At 54.2% G+C, this 13,795-nt stretch overlaps 4 protein-coding genes across 4 annotated transcripts; all 4 read left to right on the forward strand.

The window, feature by feature from the left end:
• Positions 1-1,395: 1,395 nt before the first annotated feature.
• Positions 1,396-2,783, forward strand: CMQ_4012 (covalently-linked cell wall protein; the record flags this gene model as incomplete). Its single annotated transcript, XM_014319950.1, has 3 exons — positions 1,396-1,569; positions 1,664-2,117; positions 2,194-2,783. The coding sequence occupies 3 exons, from the start codon at positions 1,396-1,398 to the stop codon at positions 2,781-2,783; spliced, it is 1,218 nt and encodes a 405-aa protein (XP_014175425.1).
• Positions 2,784-3,464: 681 nt separating this feature from the next.
• On the forward strand, positions 3,465-4,478 carry CMQ_4127 (formin-binding protein; the record flags this gene model as incomplete). The annotated part of the gene is made up of 1 exon (XM_014320065.1): positions 3,465-4,478. One exon carries the CDS (start codon positions 3,465-3,467, stop codon positions 4,476-4,478), a length of 1,014 nt encoding a protein of 337 aa, XP_014175540.1.
• Positions 4,479-6,304: 1,826 nt separating this feature from the next.
• Positions 6,305-8,416, forward strand: CMQ_3947 (ccch zinc finger DNA-binding protein; the record flags this gene model as incomplete). The annotated part of the gene is made up of 4 exons (XM_014319885.1): positions 6,305-6,523; positions 6,578-6,631; positions 6,712-7,021; positions 7,104-8,416. 4 exons carry the CDS (start codon positions 6,305-6,307, stop codon positions 8,414-8,416), a joined length of 1,896 nt encoding a protein of 631 aa, XP_014175360.1.
• Positions 8,417-11,056: 2,640 nt separating this feature from the next.
• Positions 11,057-12,746, forward strand: CMQ_3879 (L-ornithine n5-oxygenase; the record flags this gene model as incomplete). Its single annotated transcript, XM_014319817.1, has 3 exons — positions 11,057-11,886; positions 11,946-12,609; positions 12,669-12,746. 3 exons carry the CDS (start codon positions 11,057-11,059, stop codon positions 12,744-12,746), a joined length of 1,572 nt encoding a protein of 523 aa, XP_014175292.1.
• Positions 12,747-13,795: the final 1,049 nt, after the last annotated feature.

Consider the following 13,795-nt stretch of genomic DNA (forward strand, 5'->3'; position numbering starts at 1 on the left):
CAACTACAACCAAATTGAGCGAGATCGCCACCCAGACTACGTACCTGAGTGACTGGACCTGGCCGAGACGCTAGGCTAGTCTCGTAGTGTGTTTATCCCTGAAACTGGCCAACGAAACAGAGCGGGGAGGGGAAGAAGGCAAAAATGTGCAGAGCTGTCGACCAGATGGCGATGAAACCGCTAAAACAATGCTACTGAATGGTTTCCGTTGTTACTGAAAGAGCGAGATAGAAGTACTATGTAGGAGGCAGGAGAAGTGAGCCAGCCACGACCGTTCTCGGAGATGCCAATCTCAATCGCAGGTTGGGTGGCGTTCGAACACGTATTCTCGCCGTTGGGGTTGCGACTGCCCGATTGCTCGCTTGCCTAGTGCTTCTTAGTATAATGGCGTCGTACTTCCAGCCACGCGTCAAAGGCCAGAGAACGGCTCGTTGCTGGTCTACGGGGATACGTATCTTACATGCTGAGTGCGAATCTTGCAATTGCATATTGCTCGTACCATTTATTCGTAGGATCACAGCGTCCGGCTGGTGGAGACTGAAAGCCCGTGCACCCCTTCCCCCCCCCTGGCCCTGGCATCCCGCTAGTTGGATATGCCGAAGCACACTATTATGGGCATGTCAACCCTGTTGACCTATCGTAGGCGCTCCTGCCTCATCGACGACGTCAGACCAGAACAGCAGCAGCAAGAGCGACAAGGGAGAGGAAAGGACGGGCCTGTCGAGAACAAGTGATTTGTTGTTTCTGCAGCTGGCAGGCTGGTGTTACAAGTATCTTACGTACCCACAGCATGTCACTCCTCACACCTTCAGCTTGACTGGCTTTTTAAGGACTTACAATGGCCCGGAGACATGCTCTTGAAGGGAAAGCGCCAACAGGACAACCCGCTTTCTCTTTCCCTTTTTGCCCTCCTTGCTCCTGCTCGACAGGAATCTGGCCGAAAACGGCACCAGCCTTCCAGATTTTCACACCCCGGTGTTGACATAATTGTTCATGACTGCCAACCTTTTTCCATACCCAACCCCGTCCCCACTTCCAACTTGCGCTGCTCCATTTTCACAAGTGTAGAGACAAAGTCATCACCACCACAGCCATACTTGTATATCAAGCCCCCTCCATCCGCTCTTTCCCTCCTGCCACCCTTCTCTGTTCTCCTTTCTTCCTACCTCTCTTACTTTCGCTGTCTGCCATATTGGCCACAACATTGGCTATTCGTATCTCTCTCGTCTGGAAACGCTCGCTTTTTCTACCTCATCCTTCTTCCTTTTACAACAAAGTCTCTCTTCGTTTTTTTGATACTTCAGGATTCCCAGTCACTACTGTCGCTCAGCCGAAACATTATTAGCAATAATCGTTCAGCATCCACACAACATCTTTGCAAACAGCTCAGACACAATGAAGTCGTCAGCAGTTATCATCTCGCTCATCAGCATAGTTCTCGCTGACGCAGTCACCGACATCATCGCACCAACGGGCTCATATCCATCTGGCTGCAGCAAGGATTTCTCTGGCGAGTTCGAGCTTTCTGTCAGCGCCGTGTCCTACGACAAGCGTGATCTCAAGGTCAAGGTATGTCGTCAACACAACTCCCCAACACCCTTTGATATATGCCATTTCTCTCCTTCAAGTGAATCTCTACTGGACAGAGTCTAACTATTCTCAGAAGCGCACCTCCACGTCTTGCGGCGCCGATGGAATCCTCCTCGTGAGCCTGGCTGATGGTGTCCTAATTGATTCCAAGAACCGGACTGGTTACATTGCCTCCAACTACCAGTTCCAGTTCGACGACCCGCCACAGGATGGTGCTATCTACACGGCAGGCTTTTCCGTCTGTAACAACGAGTCGCTGGCACTGGGCGCTACCACCACGTTCTGGGAATGCGCGTCGGGTAGCTTCTGGAACCTCTACGACCGTGACTGGGCTGCCCAGTGCAGCGAGATTCAGCTGATTGTCCTACCCTGCGATGGCAGTTCAGACAGTGAGGCCAGTGAGAGTAGCGACGGCCAGGTTGTCGCCACTTCTCAAATTACCACTACCGTTGTCAAGTCCATCTCGGATGGACAGGCTCAGGTTATCACAACCACTGTTGGAGTTCCTCTTTGCCAGATTACCGACGGTATGTTTTGTGATGAGTTCAACACCCCCACGACTCTGCTACCAGTCATGTGCTTTTGCTGATTACCCTTTTCCAGGCCAGGCTCAGGTCCAGACCACCCCGTGCGCGGCGATTACGACCACGGCAGAAGCCACTGCGGTGCCCATCAGCCAATACTCTGATGGCCAGATCCAGGTCACCACACCCGCAACCGCAGCCACGACTGTGGTCGCTTCCGCGACCACTACGCCGGCTTCTGCTGAGACCACTGAGACTGCTGAGACCAGTGCTACCCCTGAAGAGACCACTGCCACCCCCGTGGAGACCACTTCCACTCCCGAAGAGACTGGTTATACCACCGAGGAGACCACTAGTGTCGCCGAGGAAACCACTTATGCTGCGGTCACTACCCCCGTTGTTGCGGGTACCACTACTGCCGTTGGCACTACCACTGCCAACAACTCGTACACTGCTTCCCTGACACCATCGGCATCGGCCAACGGCACGTTCGTGTCCAGCAAGATTTCTTCAAAGGCATCTACTGCTGCCTCTGGTACAACTGCCGGCACGACTACTAGTGCGGCTACGGCATCAACTACCGCTGTCACAAGCGACTCTCTTCGGATTAGTGTGAGCTCGTTTGCCATTGTGGCCATCGGTTTGCTCGGTGCATTTGTGTCTCTGTGAATGGTGACAACGCCATTGATAGCCTGACATACATTGTGATGGAGACCCACCACTAACTGTATGATCATGGAAAGCCAGAGGAGCCAAAGTCGGTACGAAAAATGGGTATGTTTAAACGCCAGGGAATTCAAGGGAAACAGTTTTGATGGGTTCAACGGATAGGGTTTGCATTTTAGTTTTGGGGGTTTCTTGCAGGACACAAGCATATCAGGTTAGATTAGGGAAACTTGACCCGAAGAGTTATGTGTGAAAGCGCAGTAATGCTAGAGACGTTACGAAGGTAGAAATAACCGTGTTCAAACGTATGTAGTAACTGGGAACGCCATATCTCTTATTGAGGACTTTCCCTTCTCCAAGCAAAACACTTGATTACACCAGTTGAAATTGCTTCAAGGGCCCAGGATCGCCCCCATTATCCATTTATGACGAGCGTTGATGACCCGGATTCTCCGAAAATGACAATCGGATAAAGCAGAGTCAAATCAAGAGCTATGCTCGAAGGGTTTGGTGAGCAAACCTCATGTTTCTAAAAGTATCTCCAAACCTGAAGAATTTCGGTCTTCCTGCCGATTAGTAATCGAGCGGAAATTCATTTGCCCGATTGCTCCAAGCTCTATTTTGAACTTCTGTCATGACAACCAACCTGTGAAAATACCTTACGGAAACCCTGCTATAATTCAGATGGCCGACTACTGGAAGTCTACGCCCAAGTACTGGTGCAAAAACTGTTCCGTATACGTCACCGACACGAAGTTTGGCCGCGCTAATCATGAGGCTACCGGCAAACATCAATCCGCCGTGCGGCGCGCTCTGCGCGACCTCCATCGCGACCACGACAAGCAAGAGCGGGAGCAGGAGCGGGCACGCCGCGAGGTGGCACGCTTGAACGGAATAGTCGATGACAGTGGCGATAAGCTGGGTCCTTTGCGTCAGTCTGCCCGACCACTACAGGCGACCCCCAGGACAGCGGCAGCAGAGACAGCGGCAACAGCACCACACGCGCAACTAGAGCAACTGGCAGAGCTGGGCGTCAGCATTCCCGACGCATTTCGAGGAGAGCTAGCCATGGCGGGCGACTGGACGGTAACGACAACGCGAATTGTCGATACCACTCCAGGCAGTGCCTCATCAGCAGGGGCCCGGGCAATTGGTGTTCGCAAGAGGAGAAGGGATGGGGACGCGGACAACGACGGGGACGATGCGGAGGATATGGGCGGTGGAGGAGGAACCAGTGGCACTGGTGGGAATTCTGGACTGGATCTTGATGCCGCCGTCCAGGGCCTCTTCAAGCGACCGCGACAATGGGGGCGTGACTCGAAAACCATGCCCGGCTGCGATGGGGACCTGGACAACCTGCTCACTAGCGTGTTGAAGACGCCGACAATATCAATAAAAAAGGATGCAGAGACTGTAAAAAAAGAGGAAGAAAACGAGGAAAGAAAAGAGAAGGAGGGCGGTAGCAACGACACAGAGAAGCCAGAGGAGGGACAGCAAGAAGGCACACCAGCTACAGTTGGTCCAGGGGAACAAGACGAAGCGAAGACAGCGTCCATCAAGATAAAAAAGGAGGAAGAAGACGGCGACGGCGACGAGGGCGGATCCGGCCCTGCAGCTCCAGAGCCAGGGCAGGACGCAGCGCCTGCAGGGGCGATTCTCTTCAAAAAGAGAAAGGCAAAGCCAGCACGACACAGGTAGAACTCAGGACAGCAACTGGGTAACACGGCTCGTTCTCCTGGTCGTTTTATCCAAGGCAAGGCAAGACTATCGTAATGACAAGAGGACTCAGGCGACCTTTTCGCATATTTCCACGTCAACTACGGAACGTTCTGGGCTCTCTGCTCGGTATGTCCATCTTTCTCGTTGGGGGTGCGCTCTGGGGAACTATTGACAGAACTCCAAAGGCCCATGTTCGCAAAGACAAGAGCGGTGCGCTGTTACCTCGGCATTCTGGAAACGGATGCGAGACTTGGCTGTGGCTAAGTTGGACGGCTGGCCTACTGCCCGCGATAAACTTTCAAAGGCTTGCAGAACGAACTGCAGCGATAGCCGCCGGCCGCCTCCTTTTTCGCATAGCAGGGATACACCATGACTAGTCCCGACTGATTAGGCATACGCAGAACAAGCTGTGAGGCGCAGTCACAAGGACGAACGGGGCCTCTTGTAATATATCTCCATGACCAGCTACCAAACAGAAAACACCTAAGCTGGTTTCGTTAGCAAACAGTGGCAATGCGCAGCCTAAAGGCAGGCAGGTCTGTGTTGTGCTTTCTGCGGTGTTTGCATCAGTTGGGGTAATGTTTGAAGATTGCCGATTTGTTGCGTATCCTATGTGCGGGTTCTGATTCGACAGCGAACTAGTGGGTGCTTTCACTGCCAGCAAGCATTCTTTACAGCTACATATCTTACTTGTCAATGTACGGAGTAGGCGAGCCCAAAATCCATCACTGCCCGACAGCTTCCTCCATTTTTCAAATGCCATCCAACCACGGGTCCCTAGCTTTGAGGACTTGCAGTTAGATCTTGTTCAATCGTTTGTCAGCTGGCCAGCCATCTACACCTGCTGCTTCCCCGCCTAATCATCGACGAGCCCGAGCGGGAACCGTTTCCATAAGGGGCAGAAACTGCAGTGGTGCTTCCGATATCAGATTGACCGCCGCCGGTCTATGGTTAGTGGCCTCTGTGGCGTGCCGGCCGCACAAGACCCATAAGACCCGGTGGGTCGACTGGAGGAAGAGTGGCACGACCGACTATCCTGGGGAGACAGAGACAGCAGCTGCCTCGGCGGCTAAGTCAATCTAATAATTTTCAGCGATTCCTGTCGTAAAAAGCGGCGAAGTCGAGTAGGCCTCTGTTCAGAACGGGTCCGTGAGTCGTACAGGGGCTTTAAAAAGGCAGGTCAGAAAAGAGGATCCCTCCGTGTGATCACTCCTTCGTCGATTGTCATCCATAGAAGTTCCGGACACTTTATCTCCTTGCGACACGTCTGCATATTGTGCATATTTTGCATACGCTGCATATGCTGGAAGATGCTGTCCTTCTGCCATTGGCCGTCCTGCGAGAACGTTCATCCGCCATGCAGGCCTCCATGCTTTGCTGGCCGTTTGGTTGGGCCGTATGCTGCTTGATACGTGCAGATGATGTGCCCAGCTTTCGCCTGCGTGAATCCCACTGCCACCCTGCGCAGTTTCGTACAAGGCTGTACATGGCCTCTTTTTGGTTGCCAGCGATAAGCGCCGGGCCACTTGACGGCCTGAGCCGCCTCCTCTTGTCTGCCTGACCTGCATTCGGGCCGGGAAGCCGGGGCGACAGCCCTTAATATTGCTTGCTCTCCCTCTCGTATCCTGTTTCCTTCATCGGATCCGGTGGTTTTTGCTCCCATCGTCGTACTGCTGTTGTATCTCACACCAGCCGACAAAGTAGGCAAAATGAACTCAAAACCGACAAACCAAAAAGAGTTTGGAGATTTCTTAACTCGATATGGTGCCCAACAAACCCAAAATCTCAAGCAACTGACGGTAAACATGTCCTGGAAGTCCCAGATCGTGCTGTCGGTGATGGTTTTTGCTAACGATCTAAATGAACAGGCCTTCAAGGACCAGATGCTGCGGCTGGATAAGGACTACCGCGATGTGTGTCAAGAGCTTGCAAAAGAGCGTGCAGCAAAGCAATCGATCCAAGACAAGTCGAAACATCAGATAAAGACGCTGGAAGCAACGGTGGCGGCACACGACAAGGCTGTGGTATGTGAGAGCCACCCGACGAAGGATCGTTGCATAGGGCTAACGGCAAGGCAGCGCGACGGCTCGTTTGTGCTCGTATTGGTGGATGCCGACGGTGACGACTATCTTGTGAGCATTCAATACCTCATTCGATGTCATGTTTTCGCGTCTGCCCGTTTTCTGACCGTTGATACCTGCACGCCTTCCAGATGAACAACTACCTGCAGCAGCAAAACGCCGTTGAGGGCGGCAGTAAAGCGGCTAAGGATCTTCGAGAGGCCGTCAGACAGCATCTGCTGATGATGTACGGGGAGCAGGCAGCCGGTCTTCCGGTGATCGCAAAGGCATTTGCGTCAGGCCACGGCCGGATCAACGTGCTGGAGCGGACGACGGGAATGAAGCGGTACGACGCCCAGAAGACGTTTCTGAACTTCATGGCAGGCTTCTCGCAGACCGAAGAGCTTTTTGACTTTGTCGTCGTCGACAGGGGAAAAGAGCGTGCCGACCGGAAGCTCGAGGGTGAGTTCAGCTTGCCGATATGGCTCTCTTGGCATTCCTTTTTCTTGGCTGACCGTTTCTTTCTCCCCATTGCTTGTCACAGCTTCATTCCGCCAGTTTGTCAATAACCCTTGCTGCCAGCACATCCTGCTGGCCTGCTGCCACGACAACGGCTACGTGCGCATGCTGGAGAAGTTTGTTGGCGATCCTGTGGCCAGCAAGAAGATTGTGCTCGTCAAGTCGTCTCAGCCGGGCGCCGAGTTTGCTTCTCTGCCCTTTTCGTCCACCACCCTGGCCGGCTTCTTCATCCAGCGCCCGAAGCGCCCGCCCTCCCCCAAGTTTCCGAAAACCATCCCGATTGTGGTCCCGTCGTCAGGCCAAGGCCGGACTTGGAAAGTCGCTTCGTCTGTGACCAATGCTCCGACTGCGTCTCCGACCCTGACTCCGTCATCCGAACAGTTCCGAACGTGGCTGGCTGCTTCGGCCGTTGTCACGGCTCCGTCTGCGGTCGCGGCGACTTTGTCCGTGCCCAACAAGTCTGCCCCTCCCTCTCCGCTTGCTGGTCCGCCCGAGTCTCCTGGCCAGGTAGAGCCGAAGAAGAAGTCTCCTTGGTGGCTGTCTGGTCTCCTAGGCCTCTCGTCTGGAATTCCTGAGAAGACAGAAACAGGCTCGGCCGCTCCTTCCATTTCGGTTCCTGACCCAACATCTATTGCAAATCCTCAATCTAAGACTACTTCCGTTCCAGATTCCGTTCCAGCATCCGTTCCAGCACCCGTTCCAGCACCCGTTCCAGTTCCTGTGGTCTCCAAGCCTATTGTCCGGCTGCCAGTTCGTGCGGCTGCATCAAAGCCTCCACAGTCCCGATCGTCTTCACCGCCAGCCAACAACCTTCCGTGGACACCACCGGCTACACCGCCGTCGCAGAGGGTCAAGCCGAGGACGCCGTCTCCTGGGTCCAGGTCTCAGTCTTCTACCGGGTCAGCCGGGTCAACCGGGTCAAAAGCGAAAGCAAAAACAGTGCCAGAGTTTGGCATGTTTTCCGAGAATGCCGTGCTGGTGAACACGCAAAACCAGCGTATTGACGTGCCTCTGCCACGGAACTCGGACCCGGTGCACGAGTCGTTGCCAAAGAAGCCGACCATGCACAAAAAGGTCTGTCACCAGTACCAGCTACAGTCGACCTGTTTCCGACCCAACTGCCAGTACTCACACGTCAAGCTTTCGGCCGGCGAGCTGTTGTCTCTTCGGCGCGAGCTACGTGCCAAAAAGTGCGCCAAAGAGTCTGCCTGTCGCAGTGGCATGTGCATCTACGGGCACAGCTGCACATGCTCTCAGACGAAAAAGGACTGCTCGTTCAGCCCTGCGTTGCACAACGTGGATACGTCCGCGTGGAAGTTTGTGCGGGCAGACAAGTAGCTGGCCTGGGCATATCGTCTGTGAGAAGTTGTTCGTGGGATGTGTTTGTGTTTACGTCCTTGGTCTGGTTCTCAGTGTGCTGTCGCTATTACCGTACCAGATCATCTTTCTCGATGTTCAAAGCTCCTCTCTGACTTGGCTGTCAAGCCATTGTGGGTTGCTTTGCTTCTGGTGGGCTTTATGTACGGCCCGGACTCATGGTGGTTGCGTGTATCACAAAGTATGGTTTGCATCACTGCCGTCGAAGAGGTTTCGACACTTGTGCTGCAAGAGCCTTTGTGGAATGGACGATGGCGTTTCCGGGAATTTGCCTATATTGGTCTCGTTTTCTATCAATGGACTGGATACGTTGATATCTTTGATTACAACATGACCTCGAGCTCTGATATCTCGGGTTATGTATCTCTGGGAAGGAGGTCACGGGATTGTTCCTCATAAGCGACTTACGCTGCCTTTAAGTTAGGATGATTTCCAAATTACAATCAGACGCATGTCACGAGATGGAAGAAGATGAACCTGTTTGTCCATGTTTTGCCCAAGCCAGAGGCCCTCCACGATCAATTCCGAGACCGCTTCCATGCGAGCACGAGTAAACATACCGTCGGCCTCCGATCCGGCCATCTACGAGGAGACGGCCCCTGCCACCCTTTTTTACACCTGGAACATTCGTATGTGAGCACTTTATCCGAGTTGAAATTACGTATCTCAGCACTTGGCGTTGGCGACTGAGTCCCCTGCCAAGATGGAACTGGGGAAAGGGACCCGCCTTAGTTTCCACCTTGTGGTGGTGGTGCTGACTAGAGGAAGGAGGAAAAAGTTCCTTCCGCCCAGCGGCTGTCCAGCAGTACCAGCGGTACTCGTCAAGCTGTGCACATAGTAGCACGTCTTCCATGGCTTCTGGTGGTTCTTTCGTTCGAGCTCCGCAAGTCTGTTCACGGAGAGTATTCGGTGTGAGGAGGGGCAGTTCGCAAAGTAAGAGGCCTCCTCGGATCGTGTCGGGCTGGTCGGTCTCTTCACATGCCAAGCCAAAGTCGATGCACGAGAGATGCGGGAAAAAGAACGACAAATGGAGTAGGAGACGAAAGAGAGCAGAGGCTAACTCGAAATGCATCTCCGAGGTCGGTGTTTCCAACGCGTGTTCCTGCAGATCACTGTGCGTTATTCTCTCGAGCGACGGGCATTGAAAGTCTTATTCGTTCTCGGGATGGACGATCGTCGCCACGAGCAGTTGGCCTGAAGCAAAACAACTGCGTTGCAGCAATTTGTCGAAGAGGGGCCGCCGATTTTACGGTTAGTCGAGAAAGTTAGCGACTAGTTGATGCTACCAGCTGCAAGAATACCGCATGACAATCTTATCAGATCCTGCGATAATGCCGAGACCGCCGAAAGTCTTTTCTCATCTCGGCGACCCCCTCTTTTCCCCCTTGCCCTTTTCGCCTTTCTACACAACGAGGCAGAGCCGTTTCACGACGCGTCTCCACCTGGAAAGCAAGTCAGATCAGAGCAACACGCAACATGAGTCGCCCTGCCGTGTGTGCACTGCCACGCCATGGCTAGCGTTCGAGTGGTCGGTTCTCACGGATACATGGCAAGCCGGCCTGCCTTGCCTGCATTGCTGTCAGCCGATGGCCAAACAGTGAATGGGCAGATGGAGACGCAGAGCAGACCAGCCACAGACGTGATCTGTCGCTTTTTGATTTCTCCCATCTCATTTCGGCCCCTTCTTCCTGCCTCTTTTCGGTCTCGTTCTGTTTCTCGTCTTCAAGCCTCCGATGCAGCCGCTATTCGAACAAGACTGCTCGTATTGTGACTAGCAGCAGCAATTCTTCGACTAACTAGCATAGCACGTTGGAAACGGGCAATGGCCGCTCGGTCGAAGGCGTTACGTAGGTCACCTCCATCGTGCCCACCCTTCCGCAGGTCTAAAATCTGGTCTCATACCTTAGCGGCGCTTTTTTTTTTTTTTTTTTCTTCTCATTACCAAGACATCCCACCATTACCACCACCCCTCTAAGCCGGCCAGTTGGACCATACACGGTAACGGATAACGCGACCTACCCTACAAAGTAAGACCGACCCGCCTAAGAGGCAGTTCTTGGACGTATCCGTGGTGGGGAATTGGAGGGGTGTTCTGAAGAAAACGGGACAAAGACAAAAACCCCAGATAGAATGTCGTAAGATCAACAACGGCAAAGCCAAGAAGGGAGTTTTTTACTTGCTTCTCTTGGACCAGAAATGCTTGTAGAAAACCAAAAAGCACGCCATTTTTAGCAAGGGGGAGTGCGGCTAGACAGATTGAGCTCGGCCTAGCAGAAGGACACAGAGAAAGCCAAGAGGGACAGGCAACAAGCGACGGAGACAAGGCCAAGGCGACCAACTTCCGAAGCAGCAACAAGGACGTGGGGGCTGTCATCATCGGGCGACGCCGCTACCGTCGTCGACCTCCTCCCTCGGCCTACCGGGGCCATTGTTGTTCGCCTGCAGCCGCCATCTTGGCGTGTTGCTCCGTATGCAAAGGGAGCGAGGTTAGTTTTAAGCCAGCCGACGCCGGACCCAATCTGATCTGGACCACAGAGAGAAGGAGATCAGAAGAGGCAACAGAAACAGCCACCAACAGAGAGCAGAGAGCAGAGAGCAGCCATGGCCAGCAGCACCAGCACAAACAAGAGACGGTCGCGTCTTCAGCCAGCCGACGATGATGCTGTGCAGGACCTAGTCTGCGTGGGCTTTGGGCCGGCCAGCCTTGCCGTAGCCATTGCGCTGCACGACTCGCTCGAGGCCGGCAGCCCAACCTTGGCCGAGGACCGGCCGCTGCCCAAGGTGCTCTTCCTGGAGAAACAGGAGCAGTTTGCCTGGCATGCCGGCATGCTGCTTCCGGGAGCCAAGATGCAGATTTCGTTTGTCAAGGACCTGGCCACGCTGCGCGACCCGCGGTCTGCCTTCACCTTTATCAACTACCTGCACTGCAATGGCCGCCTGGTCGAGTTCACCAACCTCAACACCTTTTTGCCTGCCCGGGCCGAGTACGAGGACTACCTCCGCTGGTGCGCGAGCTTCTTTGAAGACACTGTGCGCTACAGCACCGAGGTAGACTCTGTCGAGGCCGACCAGGACGGCCAGGACGATCAGAACAGCAAGTCGCCCGTCACCATTTTCCGCGTGACCGCCTACGACCGCAATGGCAATCGCCAGGTCTTCCGCGCCCGCAATGTACTTCTGGCCACAGGCGGACGGCCGTCACTGCCGGCCTGCCTCCCTGCCAACAACCCGCGGATCATCCATTCGTCGCAGTACGCCCACCTGGTGCCGGCCATCCTCACCAATGCCAGCGCACCATACCGTGTGGCCGTCGTGGGTGCTGGCCAGAGCGCGGCCGAGATCTTCAACAACATCCAGGGCCTATACCCCAACTCCAAGACCTATCTGGTCATGCGGCAGCAGTTTTTGAAGCCGAGTGACGACTCTCCATTGTGAGTACAGGCCCAGGAAGAGAAAAGAAAAAAAAAACCCCCATTCACTGATTTGTCAGTGTAAATTCCATCTTCAACCCCAGCTACATCGACGAGCTGTACCCACGGCCAGCTAGGTATCGTCAGCACCTGTTGGCCGACGCGCGGGCGACCAACTACGGGGTCGTGCGGCTGGAGCTGATCGAGACGCTGTACGAGCGCATGTATCACCAGCGCCGCACTCTCGGCACCGACGAGACCAAGTGGCCACATCGGCTACTGAGCAGCCGTCGGATCGCGGGCGTGGAGCCGGACGAGAAGGGCAGCCTGCGGCTGCTTGTCGAACCGGATGATGAGGGCGAAGAGGCTACAAACGGCACAAGTGGCAATGCCAATGGCCATTCCACTAAAAAAACTAACGGTCATACCAACGGTCACAATGGCCACACGAACGGCACCAACGGCCACCCCAAGACCGAAGAGCTCGACGTCGATCTGATCATTGCCGCCACCGGTTACCAGCGAAACGCCCATCTGGCTATGCTGCGCGACCTCTGGCCACTGCTGCCGGAAAAGACGGCCGCCCAGCAGACGGCTGAGAAGTGGGAGGTCAAGGAGGACGAGTCTGACAGCCCCACCAGAATCCTTCGGGTCTCGCGTGACTACAAGGTCCAGTTCAGTGCTGGAAGTATTGCAGACGGATCTGGCGTCTGGCTGCAAGGCTGCAACGAGGGCACACATGGCGTGAGTCATCCAGCTTCGTCTATTTGTCTGCTTTCTCAACTCCGCTAACAACCCTACAGCTTAGCGACACGCTGCTGTCGGTGCTGGCTACGCGCTCAGGAGAGATTGTGGAGTCGATTTTTGGCCGGGAGAAGTAGCAGCTTCAACAGACTTTGGACCTCTCGAGTCGGGCTAGTGAAGGCTTCCTGCTTTTGTAATCGTCTCTTTTCCTCTTCCTTTATTTGACCCCAGAGTTGTTACCTGTTACCTGTTACCTGTTACCTGTTACCTGTTACTGTCAGATGTCTTGAATACATGCGTGTCGTGCCAAGGCCTCGGCTCTCTTCTGTCGCTATTATCCTCTCGTTCTTCCACCCAGCCTAAAATACTACCCAAAGCGGGAATTCAATGCAGACGACGGGCCGCACACCAACAACAGGGAGTTCGGCTATCGCGGGCAGACCCCTCAGGGCAGTGGCCTGGATAAGCAGAAAAGCAAGCGACCCTATTCGGTCGGCTTTCGAGCTCGGCGATAATTTCACTACAAATTAGACATGACGGCAAGACCAACACGGGAGCGTGCACCAATGAGAAGGGAAAGAAAGTAGTCAAAGCCGAGTTCTTTGGGAATGCTAGCCGTCGTGCTCTGCATGGTGTGATAAGGCGATGAAAGACGGGCGGAGACGTAGGAGCAGAGCAAATGGCTTGTCCCTCACGCAAAAGAAGAACAAAAAAAAATGCAGAAAATTTGAGATATGGCGCTGGAGTTAAGCCGGTCTCCACACCATAGTGATTCTGTGTGTGTGTGTGTGTGCTAGCTATTGGCTAACATGAAAGAGCATGAGGTGGTTGTTAGTCGCTGTGACAGTCGTGCAGCTGCTGGCCATCTCGTGGCGAAACCGTACGAGCTGCAAGATTTAGATTTGCTGGGTAGACGGCGATCGGAGCAGAGAGACGGACGAAATTAATGGCTACCCCGAAGACTAGCGATATCGCAACGCCAGCAACACTGGCAATCCTATGCACAGACGTTGCCGCTGCCATTGTCCCTCGGCCTTGCCTTGACGTAACAGCTGCTTAAATCCAAGCCAGGCGGGCCGAAAATGGCCCATTTCTCTTCTGTTTTCTCTTCTTTTTTTCTCTCCTAAGACAAGCATTCCCCACCAGAAGACAGGCTCTTTGCCCTAGCGACAAGGCCAAGCCATCA

The sequence above is a fragment of the Grosmannia clavigera genome (genome assembly GCF_000143105.1).
Source record: "Grosmannia clavigera kw1407 unplaced genomic scaffold GCSC_113, whole genome shotgun sequence".
Lineage (NCBI taxonomy): Eukaryota > Fungi > Ascomycota > Sordariomycetes > Ophiostomatales > Ophiostomataceae > Leptographium > Leptographium clavigerum.